The following is a 22364-nucleotide window of genomic DNA, read 5'->3' on the forward strand; positions in this document are numbered from 1 at the left end:
AATAGGGTGGATTGAGCAGTATGAGAAGAGGAATCAGATTTTGAAAAACATGCTAATGGCCGAAATGTTGTCAATGTTGTTGTAAATGCTCTGTGGGTTTTTTTTTAAAGAGAATCAGAGTCATATAATTTACAGTGCAGAAGGAGGACATTCGGCCCATCGAGTCTGCACCAGCCTTTGGAAAGAGCACCCTACCTAAGCCCACATCTCCACCCTATCCCTACACCTCCACCCTATCCCCGTAACCCCACCTAACCTTTTTTTTGGACACTAAGGGCAATTTAGCATTGCTAATCCACTTAACCTGCACATTTTTGGACTGTGGGAGGAAACCAGAGCACCCGGAGGAAACACACGCAGACACGGTGAGAACGTGCAGACTCCGCACAGACAGTGACCCAAGCCGGGAATCAAACCTGGGACCCTGGAGCTGTGAAGCAACTGTGCTAACCACTGTACTACCATGCTGCCCTTTTAGTTTGATTATTTTCAGACTGTTTCAAAATAGAATAATAAATAGGCGAGGGAACAAGTTGATATTTACAATATTTCACCTCTGGATTTTTACTTTTGATCTGGAATTCGGGCCTCAATTTTGAGGCCTTTCAAAACTCAAAGTAGTTTACATTTAAGCCCCTGCAAATGGGGAGAGGGATGAGATAACACATGGCTCTTTCCAGGTGCTTGAAGTTTGTTTTTTGGGGGGGAAGGGGGGTGGGTGGGGGGAGTTGGTTTTGTTGAACTCTGGGGAAACCTGTTCATCCCATGTGCAGCAGTTCCAGGTACACAATAGAGCATTGAGTCTGTGGAAAGGGCCCTGCCATTCAAGTCTGTCATGTCAGCTTCAGTCAAAATGGATTCTGAGGACAGTTCTCGTCTCTTTTAATTAACCATTGTTTTGTTGAATGTTGGTTACTATTTTGGACAGTGGAGGTTAAGGTTGGTGCATCTGTCTTGGATGAGAGCTACTTTTGAAAAGGTCAGCTCCCTTCTGAACCAGTGACGAGGCAGATCGCCAGGGTGAGGACAGATTACCAGAACAATATCCACACTGTGGGTTTATATTCATACCAGTCACCTTCTTCACATTTAATTCAAAAGGTTTATGCGATCTGTCTTTTCACAGCTTGCGGCAAATAGCGGCCTACACATCATCATATTTGATGAAATAGATGCCATTTGCAAGCAGAGAGGGACCATGGCAGGCAGCACGGGTGTACACGACACAGTTGTCAATCAACTGCTTTCCAAGATAGATGGAGTGGAACAACTGAATAACATCCTTGTTATAGGTAAGGGCTGTGTACTGGCCTGTGTGCCTTATTGCATGGATATTTTCCAAGATGGGAATTGGGTGGGGCAGCAGAATGGGACTGTGAAGAGGAAATGTTTTTGCTGCCTACTTGCTCTATCTTGCTTGCTCAGATGTATTTCACCAGAGTACTGAATATATGTTATAAGAAAACAATTTTTATAATTTGTAAACCTTGTTCTTTGACCTACATTTCCAGCATTTTCTTAGTTTTGCCGTGCCAGTGCTGTTTGTTGAAGGATATTCAAGTGAGCCATCACTTAGACTTTCATTGGTGGGGATTTATTGGTTGCCCAGTTAGTGTTTTGTTTTGCTGTTGCTACGGTTTTGGACCTGAGTCCTTTTTTGTTTTAGCAGTTGACTACCAATGTAGAATTTTCTCCAGTGCTTTGTGAAAATCTTACATTATGTGGTGCATCCACTGCACTTGCTCACATAATATGGCAGCAACTTCTAAAGGATATGACTCTAAACTGGTCACTGATTAACTTCTGGAATCGTCTCCTAGCCCAATCTTTCTAACTCTCTGCCCTCTTTTTCCAATTGTTCCCAGCACAAACATAGATTTTTTTCCATTCATTAATGTAAGTAGGGAAATTGGCATGATTAATAATAGTTTGCTGTTGTTATATTTGCAATTATTTTAATTCTCCTTTGAGTCAAATCTATCTGTGGGCTACTTAACATTGCTTCAAGTTCTTAAAGGTGATACTTAACCGACTAGTCTGAGGTTTCTGGGTCTATCTCCTCATACATTTTTTAAATATTGAGATTTCAATTTGTAATTGTCTGAGCTATTTTAACTTCTAGTTAAGTGGTTGTGGAATGCTTGAGATCTCCAGATTAATTTTTTTTTAAATCGGAGAAAGAATTCTAAGTCTACAAGTGGTTTAGAGCAAACTTATTTGTTGGAATCTTTTCTTTCTTTCATCCTTGCTGCGCAGCTGAACATGTTAATATAATCTGAAACTGCAGCTGCTTTAATGTGACAACATTCGCTTAAAATTTATATGAAGCAGTTTCCCCTGGTGTTTTTTCACTGTTTCATCGAATCCCTCCAGTGCAGAAGGAGGCCATTTGGCCCATCGAGTCTACATCGACCCTACTATTATGGGCCAGAGCTTAGAAATTCCAAAGTATATTATGAAGTCCATCTGACCTACAACCTTTATGTTGAATTTGGATAGGTTGAGCACAATAGCCTTCCCTTCAGGTGTGATTTAACAGTCTTCCTAGACACTTTAATCAAATAATCTTTATTCTAAGAACTTAGTTAACATTTATATAAACACACAGCACAAATTGTTAGCAATTACAAACATTAATGACACCACACAGCTACAGTAATCTATGTATAACACCGTAACTGTTCCAATTCAAAAACAAAATCCCATAAACCAAAAACCCCTTTTCAAGGGCACGGCCCAGCACTCTGCATTCTCACTTGAATAAGACTGGCTTCCCCTGAGATTCTGACTGCGTCTCACCAGCAGGTTTAAACCCTTCCAGAATGCAAACGATATCTTAAAAGCCACCACCAAGGTGATTTTTACTGGAACACATATTTAAAATGAAACTAGAGAGAGACAGGCCTAAACACTTCTTTCTCCTGTCTGAGTCCACAGCAGTAAAATCTGAAAGCGAAAAGAAAACAGTATATAGGTGAGCCAGCGTACGGTGCTGACCTTTTTTGCGCTGAAGTTAGGTGCATTTGAGTGCCATAGTGACGGTTTGGTGACTGAGGGAGTTAGGTGAGGAGGGAGCAAGGTGCTCCTTTCATTTCATTTGCTCCGAGCGAGAAGGGAACTGGGAGTTGACAGAGAGTGCAGGTGACTGGGAGCAGAGTCAGAGGGCGGAGTTCCAGTTGGTTCACTGGGCAGCTACATTCTGTAGAGTAGAAGTTGTTTGTTTTTGGGTTTTTTAATTTTTAATTTTTAACAATTTTACTTTTTGTATTTGTTTTGTTTTGTGGGGGCAGTAAGCTATCATTCTTTCATTTCACAGAATCACCAATTTTCGAGGGTTCACTTGGAAGACTAGCAACAGTTTATATATATTTTTTAAAGGGCCAAACGGGTGTTTAATCTTTTTTTTTTCCCCTTTAAATCTCTTTGCGAAATCAGATCAGAGGGGATGGAGGTTAGGGCAGTTGCATGCTCATCCTGTAGGAGTGGGTGGTGAGGGATATCACCGGTGTCCCCTCTGACTATATCTGCGGGAAGTGCACCCAATTCCAGCTCCTTGGAGACCGTGTTAGGGAACTGGATCAACTTCGGATCATCCAGGAGGCAGAGGGGGTGATAGAGAAGAGTTACAGGGAGGTAGCCACACCCAAGGTACAGGACAAGAATAGCTGGGTTACAGTCAGGGGAAGGAAAAACGAATGAGCAGACAGTGCAGGGATCCCTTGTGGCCGTTCCCCTTCAAAAGTATATCGTTCTGTTGGAGGGGGAGTGGTACAGTTAATTAGGGAGTGCAGTTGAGGAGGGTTTGTCTACTGTGTCAGTATGGGTGGAAGTCGGAAACAAGAAAGGAGCAGTCACTTTATTGGGAGTTTTCTATAGACCCCCCCAATAATAGCAGAGATATAGAGGAACAGATTGGGCGGCAGATCTTGGAAAAGTGCAGAAGTAACAGAGTTTTAGTCATGGGTGACTTCAACTTCCTGAATATTGACTGGAACCTCCTTAGTGCAAATGGTTTGGATGGAGCAGATTTTGTCAGGTGTGTACAGGAAGGATTACTGACTCAATATGTAGATAGGCTGACTAGGGGAGAGACCATATTGGACTTGTTGCTTGGCAACGAACCAGGCCAAACCAGGCCAGGTGCCAGATGTCTCGGTGGGAGAGCATTTCGGTGACAGTGACCACAATTCTTTGACCGTTACCATAGTCATGGAGAGGGATAGGAATAGACAGTTTGGGAAGGTATTTAATTGGGGGAGGGGAAATTATACTGCTATTACACAGGAGCTGAGGAGCATAAAATGGGAACAATTGTTCTTGGGGAAATGCCCAACAGTAATGTGGGGATTGTTTAAGGAGCACTTGCTGCGAGTGCTGAATAGTTTTGTCCCACTGAGACGAGGAAGGAGTGATAAGGTGAAGGAGCCTTGGATGACAAGAGAAGTGGAGTTTCTAGTCAAGAGGAAGAAGGAAGCTTACGTAAGATTGAGGAAGCAAGGATCTGACTTGGCTCTAGAAGGTTACAAGGTAGCCAGGAAGGAACTTAAAAATGGACTGAGGAGAGCTAGAAGGGGACATGAAAAATCCCTGGTGGGAAGGATCAGGGAAAACCCCAAGGCGTTCTACACTTACGTGAGAAATAAGAGGATGATTAGAGTGAGAGTAGGGCCGATCAGGGATAGTGGAGCGAGCTTGTGCCTAGAGTCTGAAGTGATGGGGGAGGCCCTAAATGAATACTTTGCTTCAGTATTCACTAGAGAGGGACCTTGTTGCTCATGAGAACAGTGTGAACCAAGTTAATAGACTCGAACAGGTTGATATTAAGAAGGAGGATGTGATGGAAATTTTGAAAAGCACCAGGATAGATAAGTCCCCTGGGCCTGACCAGATATACCCAAGGTTACTATGGGAAGTGAGGGAGGAGATTGCTGCGCCATTGGCGATGATATTTGCATCCTCTCTCCACTGGAGTAGCACTGAATGATTGGAGGGAGGTGAATGTTGTTCCCCTGTTCAAGAAAGGGAATAGGGAAATCCCTGGGAATTACAGACCCATCAGTCTTACGTCTGTGGTGAGCAAAATATTGGAACGATTTCTGAGAGATAGGATTTATGATTATTTAGAGAAGCATAATTTGATCAAAGATAGCCAGCATGGCTTTGTGAGGGGCAGGTCATGCCTCACAAGCCTCATTGAATTCTTTGAGGATGTGACGAGACACATTGATGAAGGTCGGACAGTGGATGTGGTGTATATGGATTTCAGTAAGACATTTGATAAGGTTTCCCATGTTAGGCTCATTCAGAAAGTTAGGGGGCATGGAATACAGGGAAATTTGGCTGTCTGGATACAGAATTGGCTGGCCGAAAGAAGACAGCGCGTGGTAGTGGATGGAAAGTATTCCGTCTGGAGGTCGGTGACCAGTGGTGTCTCGCAAGGATCTGTCCTGGGATCTCGATTTTTGTGGTTTTTATAAATGACTTGGATGAGGAAGTGGAAGGATGGGTTAGTACGTTTGCCGATGACACGAAGGTTGGGGGAGTTTTATATAGTGTTGAGGGTTGTTGCAGGTTACAGCAGGACATTGACGGGATGCACAGCTGGGCTGAGAGTGGCAGATGGAGTTCAACTTTGATAAATGTGAAGTGATTCATTTTGGAAGGTCGAATTTGAATGCTAAATACAGGGTTAAAGGCAGGATTCTTGGAAGTGTGGAGGAACAGAGGGATCCTGGGGTCCACGTACACTGATCCCTCAAAGTTGCCACCCAGTTTGATAGGGTCGTTAAGAAGGCGTATGGTGTGTTGGCTTTCATTAACAGGGGGATTGAGTTTAAGAGCTACGAGGTTTTGCTGCAGCTTTATAAAACTCTAGTTAGACCACACTTGGAATATTGTGTCCAGTTCTAGTCGCCTCATTATAGGAAGGATGTGGATGCTTTGGAGAGGGTACAGAGGAGATTTACCAGGATACTGCCTGGTCTGGAGGGCATGTCTTATGAAGAAAGGTTGAGGGAGCGAGGGCTTTTCTCACTGGAGCAAAGAAGGCAGAGAGGTGACTTGATAGAGGTGTACAAGGTGATGAGCGGCATGGATAGAGTGGATAGCCAGAGACTTTTTCCCAGGGTGGAAATGGCTGTCATGAGGGGACATAATTTTAAGGTGAGTGGAGGAAGGTATAGGGGAGATGTCAGAGGTATGTTCTTTACACAGAGTGGTGAGTGTGTGGAATGCACTGCCAGCAGAGGTGGTGGAGTCAGAGTCCTTGGGGACATTTAAGCGACTCTTAGACAGGAACATGGGCAGCAGTAAACTGAAGGGGTGTAGGTTAGGTTGACCTTAGATTAGGATAAATGGTCGGCACAACATCATGGGCTGAAGGGCCTGTACTGTGCTGTACTGTTCTATGTTCTAAAACAAACCTCACAGCTCCACCCAGAAAAATGACACAGCTGAAGCCATGTGATAAGACATAATCCTTTCTTAAAGGGACACTCCCATGACACTACCCCCCCCCCCCCCCACACCCCTGTAACCCCATAACCCCGCCTAACCTTTGGACTGTAAGGGACAATTTAGCATGGCCAATGTCTAACCTGCACATCTTTGGGCTGTGGAAGAAAGCCGGAGTATCTGAAGGAAACCCATACCGACACTAGGAGAATATAGAAACTCCACACAGTCACCCAAGGTTGGAATTGAACGGGTCCCTGGCACAGGGCTAACTACTGTGCCACTGTTCAGTTTCTAGATCAAAATCCTGGAACTCCCTCCTTAACAGCACGGTGGGTGTACCTGCACCACATGGATTGCAGCAATTCGAGAATATGGCTCAGCAATCTTTCAAGGGAAATGAACAGTGGGCAATGCTGGAGATGCTCCAAGAACAAATAAGAAGGAACCAAATTGATTTTGATGCCAATTTACGGCCATATTTTAATAAATACAGCTAATGTGCCCTCTGCCGTAAAAGTAGTTCTCACCAACTGGGTGAGGACTACTATACAAATTGTTTATAGGTTTTGTATTCACCTTTTGTATCAAAGTCATTTTAACCTCGAGTCTTATAAAACTTTCTAGGCATGACAAACCGACCAGACTTGATTGATGATGCTCTCCTGCGACCTGGCCGATTAGAAGTCAAAATGGAAATTGGTAAGCTACGTCCCATCAGCATTTAATCTCATCATAGTAAAAATGCCTCGAACAGTTGTTTAGGAGGACAACAGTGGTTTTAAAACAGCTCTCAAAATGATGTTCAGCTACTTATTCAAAGTCCTTCAGCTTTTGCAAACGTTGTTGGAGCAATCTATTCTGTGATGGACATCTTGTGTCGTTGCGGAACCATCGTCCCTGCTTTGAGCACATGGGGCCAGTTTCGCCTTATTCTACTGCCATTGTGGAGCCCCACAAGATGTCACTGCACTATATACAGTATACCTTGCACTTGCTAACAGCAGTAGAGCCTGTTAAAAATACCCTTCATTTATTTTCCAACTTGGTTTTAAAAATAAATTGCACCTCCCCATTCTTAGTTGCTAACTGTGCCCAACTCATGAAATGGGGCAAAGTAATTTGCTACTCACGACGATTTTAAAAAGCCAAATTTCCCTTCTTTTTCTGGGAACGTTGGAGTGGGAATAGTAGAAGGCAAAGCGGTGAACCTTTGAAGACTTCTTTGTAGCTTTACATGCCACACCTGAAAAATAATCTTTGCAACTGAGTTGCATGTAGTTTTTCCTGCTCAAACTTTGAATCTTCGTGTCCAATGGAGCAATGAATGAGTGACCTTTTGCATATTACTGATTCAGATTGAGGCAATAGTGTCATTTAATAACTTAAAATGTTGTGTTCATGTGCGCCGGTTAACAAAAGGATACTGTTTCTTTTTAATGAGTTATTTTTAGCTGCTCTTTGATTTTACTCATCTTCGATGCCAAACACTTCCTGGCATAGGAAGTTCACTTTTAGCAAGTTTAATATTCTCACAATGTTTTTGTTGGCTAAAGATGTGCGATTAAGCTGCAAAGGTTACCTTTCGGATGTTGAATGTATACCTACAAACAAGTTTTGCAATGTTCACTTCTTTCTCCTCTGCTCCTCCATGAATCCTCTTCTCCGTCATAAATATCTCAGCGAACAAGATGGATGAAATAGTAAAACCAGAGATGTATGTTGCACAATAGCATTTGAAGTCTATTGCTGCATTATTCCAGGGATACCTACTGAGGATCGAGGCATCAATTGCAGAAGCTAATTACAGCAGACCCTAGCGGAGCATGTGAAAAGCTTGAAATAAGTTCAACTCCATGATTAAGTTGCAATTTTAGTAGTTTCCAAAGTATGCTTTAGTCCAACTGGACATGAATTTTCTTTTGGCACGTCTAAACACGGTAGCACGGGGCAGCACGGTAGCATGGTGGTTAGCATAAATGCTTCCCAGCTCCAGGGTCCCAGGTTCAGTTCCCGGCTGGGTCACTGTCTGTGCGGAGTCTGCACGTCCTCCCCGTGTGTGCGTGGGTTTCCTCCGGGTGCTCCGGTTTCCTCCCACAGTCCAAAGATGTGCGGGTTAGGTGGATTGGCCATGCTAAATTGCCCGTAGTGTCCTAAAAAGTAAGGTTAAGGGGGGGGTGGGGTTGTTGGGTTACAGGTATAGGGTGGATACGTGGGTTTGAGTAGGGTGATCATTGCTCGGCACAACATCGAGGGCCAAAGGGCCTGTTCTGTGCTGTACTGTTCTATGTTCTATAAACCTCTATTTTACAACATTTCAACTTGACTGGTAACACTATTACTTCTTAGGTTAGTAGGCCCAGGTTTGAGCACATAATGCAGGCTGACACTGTCATAACAGAGTAGTGCACCATTGATGAAGACATTGCTGCTTGCTAAGTTCTTAAATTGAGGTTTGCTTGGTCAAAAATTCATTTTTTTCTTTCCTTCATTTAAAAATAAATAAATTTAGAGTACTCAATTATTTTCCCCTAATTAAGGGGCAATTTGCTCACTAACAGACCGCAATCTGTCAGGATAGGCAACAGCACCTCCTCCACAATAGTCCTCAACACTGGAGCCCCACAAGGATGTGTGCTCAGTCCTCTACTGCACTCCCTATACACACATGATTGTGTGGCAAGATTTAACTGCAACTCAATCTATAAGTTTGCGGCTGATACGACTATGGTGGGCCGTATCTCTAACAACGACGAATCAGACTACAGGAGGAAGATAAATCACTTGGTTGCATGGTGTACCGAAACCAACCTCTCTCTAAATGTTGGAAAGACCAAGGAACTGATCATTGACTTCAGGAAGCGTAGCACGAGACACACTCCCGTCTGCATCAATGGCTCCGAAGTGGAGATGGTCGATAGCTTTAAGTTCCTGGGGGTTACTGAAAGTGACGACCATATCCCATGAAATAACTAAATATTGCTTCTTTTGAAAGGCGATCAGTCATCTTGTGACTTTGGGCATGCCTGCATTTACTGTGTCTATGCTAGCCGATCTTTGTGGTAATACTTTGTGGTAGGTCAAGGAAATGCTGTTCAGACAAGAGTTTTTTTTTTTCTTAAGTGAATTACTGATCAAGGGTGCAATGAAAGAATCATAATCCACAATGAGGGGACTGAGGTGGGATGGCAGCGGTGATGACCAGCATCTCTTACTTACAAATATGTCGCTAGCACCTACTTCACTAGTTACAAAGGAACACTGGCTGTTCCACAAAATGAAAAGGATTGAGGCAAGGGCAATTTCAGAGGGAGAAGCGAATGTGAAATCTGTAATAACTCTGGAACAGGTACAGTATTTCTTTCCCATTGACAGCACTGCAAGAGGTCCGGCTTCATAATAATTTACACTTCCAAGGTCCTTTCATCATTAAATCAGTACTGTTAAAGTTTGCCAGCCCCCATGATTTTGATGCCTTTCCCATGATTCATAACCTGTGCTATTACTGGATATCTTCTACAATGAATGAATCATACATTTGTAGTAGGGAGTGATTAATTTTTGGAAATGTACAAGATATTAGTGCCCCCTCCCCCAAATTAAAAAAATCCTGATTTCTACCCAGTGTCGAATTTTAAACTTCAAAATGCACCACTTTGTCCCAAGTTAAACGGAATAAAAAAAACATATTCTGTGGATACCAGCACATGTGAAATCAAAAAGTATGAAAGAGGTGTTGGTGAAATCACTACATGCAAAGTTAAAAATGACTTGAAGATTTGCCCTTTACACTAGCAGAGTAAAATAAAAGTACTATGTAAAATTTCAAGCAAGTATTGGCAGAAAGTAAACTGATCCCACCTTCCCTCAAAGCCCCAAAATAAACCTCGTATTTGACCATGTATCAATTTTACCCCCCAGTTTTGGATAATTCCCAATAAGTTTGTGTTGATACTGTTTGGCATGAATGTAAGTTTAGACAACACAGGCAGGCCTCAATAGTGAATAATTATTATATAAAAATAGACATGTTTAAAAAGACTGCAATCTGATTGCCACATTGTCACTGCGTTTCATTCAGTTAATGGCATCAAGTTAATTCAAAATGATTATCTTCTGCTTTAACAATTTAATGTTAAGTAGTATGTCATAAATGATCAACTTTCCTTTTTACTTGACAGGCACCTTGATGTTAATACTTGATCATGCACAACTTAAAGTTATCTGAAAGCAGAGCATGATTTTTAAAAATTAAAAAAATAAAGTTCAGCATTAAGATCAATTTTTTAAGTTGCAGCCCAAAGTGAGCATGAGAGAAGCAGGTTTATTGCTGACATACAGCAGGTTGTACGGTAGAGGGAGGAGGAAATGTAGTGTGATTATAGCCAAGCCTTGCTTATTCAATGTACAATCTTCAGGTTCGCTCATGTTTATGTGCCAAAAGCAGGAGACAAACCAAATAATGCTTTCACTCGAGTTTCAAGAGCTCTGCGTCAAAAATTAAAGTAGCATTAGGTGGAATGACACCAGGGTGGCCAGCAGCTCCAAAGCATAGTCACAGGTACAGGTTAGTCTTGCTCTCTGCCCAACACTCATCCGTATGGTGAACCACGCAGAACTGCCCAGCCTTGAGAAAGGTTCGCCCTGTTCACAGGAATGATCATCTCCACGTCCACTCCCATGGCTCCGCTTCGCAATGAACCCAACAAATCCCCTCCACCAGACAAGAGTATTATGCTAGATAACATGGCACGTATTTTTCTGCTAGCAGGATCTGTGTCACTTTGGGCACCCATATCAGGCCAGAGATGCAATTGCTGTATCTTCCTTGCTCAAATATCAATTTGTTTTTTTGAATAGATTCATGGGTTGATTGGAAGTTGGACTGTTGGCGTTAAAACATTTACATTTTTCTCCTGAAGTTAGTCAGGAAGGTTTCTCTCTATATGAAAATGAAAATCGCTTATTGTCACAGGTAGGCTTCAAATAAAATTACTGTGAAAAGCCCCTAGTCGCCACATTCCGGCGCCTGTTCAGGAAGGCTGGTACAGGAATTGAACCCGCGCTGCTGGCCTTGTTCTGCTTTACAAGCCAGCTGTTTAGCTCACTGTGCTGAACCAGCCCCTCCTGTACATCATATTTCTCCTGTATTTCTCTGTACATCGGAAAGGTTCTTTATACCATTTTTTGTGTACCCAGAAATTAACTGATTGAATGGACAACTCAAATCTTTCATGTGCAAACGGATCTATTATTGTCTCAGAAATTGTTGGGCTAATGGCGCATGTCAGGACTTCTGCCAGTGCTGGTGGGAATAGAAATAGAACTTTAAGCCCCATGAGCCTATTCTGTCATTCAGGTAAATCATGTCTGATCTGTTTCTCTTCTGCATTTAACCATCTTTTCTCCAATGTTTCCTGATGCCCCTATCCAATAACAATCTGTTGAGCTTCCCTGATAATTTGTTGGCACGCCATGATTGGCCGTTTGATGGTGTATTATACTTTCCCCATGCCTATTATGTTCTGAAGTATGAATCTTATTTGGTTCCATGGCTCTGCTTGCCATTATTTTGCCGATTAAAGATTAAGAAACTCCAGATGCAGGAATTTTCACACACCATGCAGCAGCTTTTCCCCCACTTGATGGGCTGCCCTTAATCCAGTGTCAGTATTCCATATTTAATATTAGAAAAATAGGAAATACTTGCAGCTGTAGGAAATAGAAATAGATCGAGAGGTCACCGATATAGGTTGAGAGGCGATAGATTTAAAACTCAGATGAGGAGGAATTACTACTAGCAGAGGGTGGTGAATTTGTTGAACTTGCTGCTCCATAGTGCAGTTGAGTCTGAATTATTAAATGGTTTCAAGAAGGAGATGGATATATTTCTGATTTTTTCTTAAAAAACGGGTTAAAGGGATATGGGGTACAGGCAGGGAGGTGGATTTGAGACCAGGAAGAGATCAGCCACGATCTATCTGATTGAATGGTGTAACAGGCACGAAGGGCTGAATTGCCTCCTGCTCCTAATTCCTATGTCCCTAAATATCAGCATATTTCAAAAGCTGCTAAGACGATTCAGTATCAAAATAACTAATGTGTTGAATAGTTCTGAAGGCAGCCTGATCACCCTAGTCAATGCTCTGAATTTCCTTGTCTGGCTGAAAGTACTTTCACTTGATAAACAATGTAAGAAATAGGGAATTATCACAGAATCATAGAACTTACAGTGCAGAAGGAGGCCATTTGGCCCATCAAGTCTGCACCGGCCCTTACAAAGAGCACCCTACTGAAGCCCACGTATCTACCCTATTCCCGTAACCCAGTAACCCCCACTTATCATTTTTTGGACTAAGGGCAATTTAGCATGGCCAATCCACCTAACCTGCACATCTTTGGACTGTGGGAGGTAACAGGAGCACCCGGAGGAAACCCACGCAGACACTGGGAGAATGTGCAAACTCCGCACAGACCGTGACCCAAGCCGGGATTGTATAAGATAAAATGTAGATGGATAAGAGAAAATGGTCATCCCAGAGTTTCAGGGACACAGTAATTTTGTAACTAGCCCTGAATCAAAGCCTATGGCCATGTCCTGAAACATTTTGGCCCCTCATTAGTACATTGTGAAGGTTCTCCACCATATCAACCTTGTCCAATATTGATGTCCTCCTGAGGACCAAGAGGCAAATTCTTCGAGATTGCATTTTATACAGGCAAGGCACTGTGTCCCATGTACTGGTTGTAGATGGCCCCAATTCTCAGACCAATGCCACAGGGATGGGCAATAAATGCCGGCCCAGCCAGCGACGACCACATCTCATTTACGAATAAGAAAAACAAGTTGGTTTTCTTTGGTGCAGTCCTCCTATGGGAAAATTATATATAGCCCCTTTGACTTTTAAGGAAGTCTTTAATCTGTCTATTGTATATTCTTTGTTATTTTCCGCTTACAAACACAGCCATTTAATGTTTTACATTTATAACCTTAATAGTTACCCTCTGGACAATACCAGAAAATTGGTTTGTTGGGCCGCAGGTGCTTATCCACCGCAGGTTTCACTTGATAGTATTTTACCAAGTCCACTGGTTTCTTGACTTGATACCACCTTTGTTTTCATCAGTTCTCTGTGTAGAAAGCTAATGTTCCAAAAAGAAGCGTGATAAATTATTAATGTATTGGTAGATGTTCAAGCTGCAATAAATGTTGATATTACTGCGGATATGTCAGTCATTTTTGCTATTTTTGCTCCTCAGGCTTGCCAGATGAGAAGGGGAGAGTGCAAATTCTGAATATTCACACAGCAAGAATGCGAGAGCATAATCTGCTGAGCGATGATGTTGATGTTCTCGAACTCGCCCAAGAGACCAAGAATTTCAGTGGTGCCGAGTTGGAAGGGCTAGTGAGAGCTGCTCAGTCAACTGCAATGAACCGACACATAAAGGTAAGCAGGGGCATTTGAGTGCTCAGTGGCAGTTTCATAGCTGCACCAGAAAATGGAGGCATATGTTCTCGCCCCTTCTCAAAAAATCAACCCGTGACCTTTCCATCCTTGCAAACTGCCACACCATCTCTGACTTTGTTTTCTCTCAATCCTCAAATGTGTTCTTGTCTCCAAATCTGTGCCCATCTCACCCAAAGTTCCATGTTTGAATCCCTCCAATTATTTTCTTTTCCTGCAGTACTGAAATGGCCCTCATCAGTTTCACAAATGACATTCTATATGACAAAGGTAAAATACCCCTCCTCGTCCTTCTTTACCTGTCTGTGGACTCTTTTCTGTGCCCAGCTGGGTGGACCTGCACTTGAAAGATTTCATTCTTAAATATCTAATTTTAGCCAGAGAATCACTTGCAATGGCTGCTCTTCCCTCTCCTGTACAGGTACTTTTGGTATCTCGCAAAGATCTGTCCTTGCCCTGTTTTGATTCTCATTGACCGACTTCCCCTGGGCGACACCATCTGAAACAAATCAGTTTGCACATGTATACTGATGGCACCCAGCTCTACCTCTCCACCACTTCTCTCAATCCCTCTATTATCTCTAAATTGTTAGACTGCTTATTCAGCATCTGTTAGTGGATGAGCAGAAATTTTCTCCCAATTACATATTGTGAAGCTGTAGCCTTTGTTTCCTGCCACAAACACTGCTCCCTGAACACTGACTCCATCCCTGTCCCTGGCAAATGTTTGAGGCTGAACCAGACTGCGTATGACCGTTGTGTGATATTTGACCCGGCGACTACAACACCATGCCATCACTAAGACTGCCTATTTCCACTTATGATGTCTCCTGACTACATCCCTTAGCTCATGATGTAAGAACTCTCATCATGCCTTTGTTATCTACCTAAGTTTGACTTCAAACACACTTTTGGCTGACCTCCCACATTCTATCCTCTGTACACTTGAGGGCATCCAAAACTTTCCACATGTCCTAACTCACTGAACAGCAGCAGGGCATAATGAAGTGGAGAGGGCAAACAGACAGATAATGTGGCACACATTGATATCAACTACATAGGCCGAATGAGGTCCTGCAAGCAGGGAGCTAGGAAGTAGATTAAAAAAACAGGATCTAGACGTAATCTCGAGTTAATGTCGGTGCCACGTGCTAGTGAGTACAGAAATAGGAGGTTAGTCCAGATGAATGCGTAGCTGGAGAAATGATTGCAGAAGGGGAGGGCTTTAGAATTCTGGGACACTGGGACTGTTTTTGTGTCCGGGGGGACCTGTACTGGGCACCTGAACCGAAATGGGACTTGTGTTCTTGTAGGGAGTTTGCTAGTGCTGTTGAGGAGGGTTTAAACTAACTTGAAAAGGGGCTGGGTCCTGAGAGAAGGTTCAGCAGGGATAGATGCACAGCCAAAATTAGAAGAGACATCACGTGAGCCAGGAAGGCACAGACCAGTTAAGTCACAAGGGAGTCTGTGCGGAGTCTGCACATTGTCCCCGTGTCTGCGTGGGTTTCCTCCGGGTGCTCCAGTTTTGTCCCGAAAGACGTGCTGTTCGGTAATTTAGACATTCTGAATTCCCCCTCAGTGTTCCCGAACAGGCGCCGGAGTGTGGCCATTGGGGGATTTTCACAGTAACTTCCTTACAGTGTTAAGCCTACTTGTGACAATAAAGATTATGATTATTATGAATCAATTACAGCAGTAAGGAGGGACGACATCTTGGAAGGCTCCTCAATTAAAACCATAAGGATAGAACTTAAAACCCAAAAAGAAGCAATCACATTGCTGGGAGTGTTCTGTAGGCCCCCTAACAGTCTGAGGAAAAATAGAAGATCAGATATGCAAGCGAAGTGTAACAGTAATAAGATAGTGACCGTGGGGGATTTCAACTTCCCCAACATTAACTGAGGTAGCCAAAGTGTAAAAGGTTTAGAGGGAGCAAAATTCTTAAAATGCATTCAGGCGAACCTTTGAAGCCAATACGTAGAAGGACCCACAAGAGAGGGGGTGGTCCTGGATTTAATTTCAGGCAACAAAGTTTTTTTAAACAAACATTTTATTGAGGCATTTATGGTTTTATAACAATAAATGATACAAATGTAAACATAATTTAGCGCGTAACCCATCCCTCCATCTCCCACTGTTCCCGCCTAATCTATTCAGGTAACAAAGCTGTTGAAGGATCAGTGGGGGAGCATTTTGCAGCAGCGATCATGACACTGTTAGATTCAAGATTGTTACGGGGAAGAACAAGGATGTGCCCAAGACCAAAATTCTAAACTGGGGGAAGGCTGATTTTAATAAGATCAGATATGATTTGGCCAGAGTGGATGGAAGCTGACACATTTGAGTGAATCTGTGACAGAGCAGTGGGTTGCATTCAAGTAAGAACACGTTCCAATCAAGAAAAAGGGTGGGACCAACAAATGCAGTGAACCCTGTAAATCGAGGAATATACAGTATTGGATAAGGAAAAAAGGGAGGCTTATGGCAGATATTTAAAAAAAAATAATTTTTATTGAAAAATTTTGAATTTATACAACAACGAACCGTAATAAAATACCAAAAATAACAATAATATTAGCAATCATAAACATTCGCCCCACCTCCATGAACAACACAGCATATTAATAACAATGCAAATTAACACAATATTAAGTTACATAATAGAAACTACAATAAGGAGCACACCCCCTTACTACCCCCCCCCCCCCCCGGTTGCTGCTGCTATTGACCAAGATACCTATCTTTGAGCCAGGAACTCCAGAAAAGGCTGCCATCGTTTATAGAACCCTTGTATTGATCCTCTCAGGGCAAATTTTACCCTTTCCAATTTTATAAATCCCGCCATGTCACTGATCCAGGTCTCCACACTTGGGGGCCTCGCATCCTTCCACTGCAGCAAGATCCTTCGTCGGGCTACTAGGGACGCAAAGGCCAGGACACCGGCCTCTTTTGCCTCCTGCACTCCCGGCTCTACCGCAACTCCAAAATCGCGAGTCCCCACCCTGGTTTAACCCTGGATCCAACCACCCTCGACACCGTCCCCGCCACCCCCCTCCAGAATTCTTCCAGTGCTGGGCATGCCCAGAACATATGGGCGTGGTTCGCTGGACTCCCCGAACATCTGGCGCACCTGTACTCACCCCCAAAGAACCTACTCATCCTAGTCCCGGACATGTGGGCCCGGTGCAGCACCTTAAATTGGATGAGACTAAGCCTTGCACATGAGGAGGAAGAGTTGACTCTCTCCAAGGCATCCGCCCAAGTCCCGTCCTCTATCTGCTCCCCGAGTTCCTCCTCCCATTTAGCCTTCAACTCCTCCACTGACGACTCCTCCACCTCCTGCATTACCTTATAAATGTCAGACACCTTCCCCTCTCCGACCCACACCCCCGAAAGCACTCTGTCCATCGTCCCTGCGAGGGCAGCAAAGGGAATCCCTCTACCTGTCGCCTAGCAAACGCCTTTACCTGCATGTATCTGAACATGTTCCCTTGGGGAAGGCCAAATTTGGCTTATGGCAGATATTGAGGGCTCAAAACAGCAGAAGCCCTAGAGGCGTATAGAATGTGTGAAAGGGAACTTAGTAAAGAAATTAGGAGAACAAAAAGGGGACATGACAAAATATTGGCAGGTAAAATAAAGGAAACTCCTAAGTTGCTTTACAGGTATATTAAGGGTAAACGGATAACTATGGAAATAGGGCCCATGAAGGACCCCAGTGGTAGTTTGTGTGTGGATCGGAGGATGTAGGTAGGGTTCTGAAGGAATAGTTTGTGTCGGTATTTACTCGTAAGAGGGGTGGTATAGATATAGAAATCTGGGAGAAGGACTGTGATAAAATTAAAGAGATCAACATAGACATGGAGGAGGTTCTGAGTGGTCTGGCAGGCTTAAAGGTAGACCAATATCCAGGCCAGATAAAATGTATCACAGGTTGTTGAGCAAGGCAAGGGAGGAAATAGCAGGGATGATGCCAATAATTTTCAGTTCCCCTCTGGCCACAGGACTGGAGAATAGCCAATATGGTACTATTATTCAAGAAGGGAGGAAGGGATAAACCAGGATCCTGCAGGCCAGTCAGTCTAACACCAGTGGTGGGGAAACTATTGGAAGCAATTCTGAGAGACCTGCATTTCAAGAGGCAGGGATTCATTTAGAAGAGTCAACATGGTTGTGTTAAGGGGAGGTCATGATTGACCAACTTGATTGAATTTTTCGAAGAGGTGACCAGGCGTGTAGATGAGGGAAATACATTTGATATGGTCTGCTTGGACTTCAGGATTTTTGATAAGGTCACACAGGGGAGACTGATAGTGAAGGTAAGAGCTCATGGGATTCAAGGAATTAGGCACATTTGATCCAGAATTGGTTGAGTGGCAGGAAATAGAGGGTGACGTTTGAGGGGCATTTTTCTGACTGGAATCTTGTGTCCAGTGGGGTCCCACAGGGATCAGTGTTGGAGCCTTTGCGGTTTGTGGTTTATATAGACATGGATGTAGGAGGGTTGATCGGTAAGTTTAATAATAAAGGGATGTAAAGTGAAGAGACCGTTAATAGAATAATCAAATTTGAGAGGATAAAACTCCTGGTCCAGATAGACCACACATATTGAAAGCAGCTGGGGAAGAGATGGTGGAAACACAATTACATATGTATTCATTAGAAACAGGAGTAATAATAATCTTTATTGTCACAAGTAGGCTTACATTAACACTGCAATGAAGTTACTGTGAAAAACCCCTAGTCGCCACATTCTGCCGCTTGTCCGGGTACAGAGAGGGAGAATTCAGAATGCCCAATTCACCTAACAGCATGTCTTTTCGGGACTTGTGGGAGGAATCCGGAGCACCCGGAGGAAACCCACGCAGACACGGAGAATGTGCAGAGTCCGCACATACGGTGACCCAAACCGGGAATCAAACCTGGGACCCTGGAGCTGTAAAGCAGCAGTGCTAACCACCGTGCTACTGTGCTGCCCTAAGTTTGCAGATGATATGAAATTTGGTGGATGGCAAATAGTGAGGGGGTTAGCTTTCAATTACAGGAGGATATAGACGGGCTGGTCAGATGGGATGATCAGTCTCGAATGGAATTCAATCCAGATAAGTGTGAGGTGATGCACTTGGGCAGGACAAACCAGGCAAGGGAATACATGATAAATGGCAGGACTCTGGGAAGCACCGAGGATCAGATCGGTCCCATAAGGTAGCAGAGCAGGTGGATATAGTGGTTAAGAAGGCATATGGTATACATGCCTTTATTAGCCGAGTCATAGAGTTTAAGAGCAGGAAGGTTATGCTGGAACTGTACAAAACGTTGGTTAGGCCACAGCTGGAGTATTGTGTGCAGTTCTGGAAACCATATTATAGGAGGGATGTGATAGCATTTGAAAGAGTGCGGAGATTTACAAGGATGCTGCCTGGGCTGGAGAGTTTGAGCTATGAAGAAAGGTTGGATAGACTGTGGTTGTTTTCCTAGGAGCAGAGGAGACTGAGGGGGGACATGATTGACATGTGTAAAATTATGAGGGGTATAGATAGAGTAGACAGGAAGAAACTTTTCCCCTTGGTGGAGGGATCAATGACTAAGGAACAGGAGGTTTAGAGGGGATGTGAGGTCAAACCTTTTCACCCAGAGAGTGGTGGGCATCTGGAACCCGCTGCCTGAAAGAGTGCTTGAGGCAGAGACCCTCATGACATTTATGACATATTTAGATGTGCACTGCCAAGGCTGTGGGCCAAGTGCTGGAAAATGGAATTGGAATAGTTAGGTGGCTTTATTTGCCCTGTGCAGACACAATGGGCCGAAGGCCTTTTCTATGCTGTAGACCTCTATGACTGTCCAAATCTTGTGCTCACTGGCACACACTGGCCTTGAGTTGAGCAGCAACTTGATTTTTAAAATTCTCATCCTATTTTCAGATCCCTCCAAGGCCTCACTCCTCCCTATCCCTATAATCTCCTCCGGCCCCACCACCCTCCATGATATCTGTGCTGATCTGAGCCTTGCCTCTTGACAATCCCTGATTTTCATCATTGCATCTTTGATGGCTGTGCCTTCAGTTGCTTGGGTCCGAAACTCTGGAGCACGCTCCTCTTTTCTAACCTCTTTACCTCACTTTCCCCTCTAAGGTGCACTGCAAAACCTAACTCTTCGACCAAGCTTTTAGTAACCTGCCCTCATCTAACGTGATGCAGTGTCAGTTTATTTTTATAATGAGCCTGTGAACACCTTGGGATGTTCTATTGTATTAAAGGTGGCAAAAAAGTAAAAATTGTTCTGATTTGTATTACTTTGCTAATGGTTCTGGGATTGCATTCTCATTGCTATATATTGCCGTCTGATGTGCAATGAAATCAGATGCTAATGTTTCTGGGATTGCGTTCTCATTGCTATTCATTGCCTCCTGATGTGCAGTGAAATCAGATTAATTAATAACCTCATCATAGAGGATCCTCTCGGTAAGAGTGATCACAACATAATGGAATTTTACATACACGGAGGATGGGAAATTTGGGTCTTAAATTAGTATCTTGCCATTGTAATTGCAAATAAACATTGGACTTCTGAAATATCTCAAATGTCTGCCGCTACTTATCACCGTAGCGGTGGCAGACATTTAAAGAGATATTTCAGAAGTCCGGTGTTTATTTGCGCAGTATCTCCCTAACTCTTGTATGATTCTCTTGAGTACTTTTAGGTCATGTGGTGTTTTAGCTATTGGTTTTATGTTGTGCCATCATGTGGGTTTTGTTTACTGTATAAATGTTGGAAGTAATCTCAGCTGAGTAGGTATTAAACCAGCCCTTGTTCCACCTTTGCAAATGATCCTTCTGCTGCCACATAAATGATTGAGCTTAGTGACTTTCAAGCTGCTTTACTGCCAGCATTGGTGCTTCCTGATAAACCATTGGTAGGTAGTACTGCTTCTTGGGCGGCACGGTGGTATACATACTGCTGCCTCACAGTGCTAGGGACCCGTGTTCGATTGTGGTCTTGGGTGACTGTCTGTGTGGAGTTTGCACATTCTCCCTGTGTTTGTATAAGTTTCCTCTGGGTGCTCCAGTTTTCTGCCACAGTGCAAAGATGTGCAGGGTAGGTGGATTGACTATGATCAATGTGCATGGTTATAGGTATAAGGCGGAGGAGTGGACATGGTAGAGTTCTTTTTCGGAGAGTCAATGCAGATTTGATGGGTTGAATGGCCTCCTTCTGCATTGCACTGTACTATGAATCTAGCGATAGTGGGAAATGCTGGTATTTGGCATCATTACTTGTGCAAGCTTGTTGATGCATGGTGGGCTGTCGTGTTTGGAACTATGAACCTTTGGGGTGCACCTTCACTCTGCTGCTGACAGGAAAGTGGTCGGTGTCACAATATGAGCTGGTGGGTGCAGGTGTGTAGAACTTTGGGCAGATCTCACCTCGTGATGGCCAGGTCTAAGTGCCAAAGTCTAGACCTTGGGTGGCGCCATAATACTGTAAGGGCCCTTCCTCTTTATTCTCTTATTTGCCCTTTCTTTTATTTTTCTGTTATCATTTTTGGTTCATGGGTTATTGATAGACATCTGTCTTAAGGTCAAGCAGCAGAATTCAGAAGTTACAGGAGAGAACCCTCTGCTAGTTGGAACAGGTGCTTGAGACTTTTCGGCACCAGTGAGAGAGATGGGGTGGGACTCGGGTTGATTGATTAGCTGGTGACTAATGAATGGATCAAAAGGCCCACTCTACCTGGTAACAGGTGGTGATTGGATCCTATCGCAGTGGAATGAATTTCAGAGTCCCATGGAGTTTCAGTGTGACTACTGAAAGCACAGAGAGAATCTCTCTCTCTCTCTCCCTCTGTGGTTTTCTCCAGAAAGGCTGTGAGTGCTGTATTCGTGAAGCTTCAGAGAACCTGAATGAATGAATCTGCAGGGAAACCATTACAGGCTGCAGACAAAGACAAGAACCTTCTCCCTCTCCCTCTCTACCGCTCTCCCTCTCTCCCCCTCTCTCCTGTATTTCTGAAACTACAGAGACCTGAATACATCTACCATAAAAACCTCAAGCTAAAAGTAAAGTTTCAAGAGGAATAATGTGCTGGAAATAACCATCTGAAACAAAGACTCTTTCCTTTTAGTTAGGATTTTTTTTAACCCCTTTCTTCCCGTGCATACATAGAGGGTGGGGGCAAGTTAAAGTGATGAATTAGGAATCAGATAATCGTTAACCAGTTGAATTTGCTGCATATTTCATTACAGTTCTTATTAATAAAAGGTAATTGTGTTTACATTTACAAACCTGGTGACTGTAATTGCTAAGGGCTAAAGACTATGGGTATTTTTCAAAGAATTATTGGTTAATTCACTTGTGTTGTGACTGTGGATCATGTGGGACAGGAATTAACCGCGCGCTAGCCCAAGGTGCTGTAACAATACATTGTGGTGATGCCTGCGCTGAAAG

General features: G+C 43.5%; 1 protein-coding gene across 1 annotated transcript in view; it reads left to right on the forward strand.

Moving 5' to 3' along the window:
• Nucleotides 1-22364, forward strand: part of LOC119953848 (vesicle-fusing ATPase) — a 303368-nt gene that overhangs the window by 124482 nt on the left and 156522 nt on the right. The window contains exons 10-12 of the mRNA XM_038778413.1: nucleotides 1127-1292; nucleotides 7081-7155; nucleotides 13714-13901. Of these exons, the coding sequence (XP_038634341.1) occupies nucleotides 1127-1292; nucleotides 7081-7155; nucleotides 13714-13901 (429 nt within the window). The remainder of the gene's footprint in view (nucleotides 1-1126; nucleotides 1293-7080; nucleotides 7156-13713; nucleotides 13902-22364) is intronic.

Source organism: Scyliorhinus canicula, chromosome 19, assembly GCF_902713615.1.
Source record: "Scyliorhinus canicula chromosome 19, sScyCan1.1, whole genome shotgun sequence".
Classification (NCBI taxonomy): Eukaryota; Metazoa; Chordata; class Chondrichthyes; order Carcharhiniformes; family Scyliorhinidae; genus Scyliorhinus; species Scyliorhinus canicula.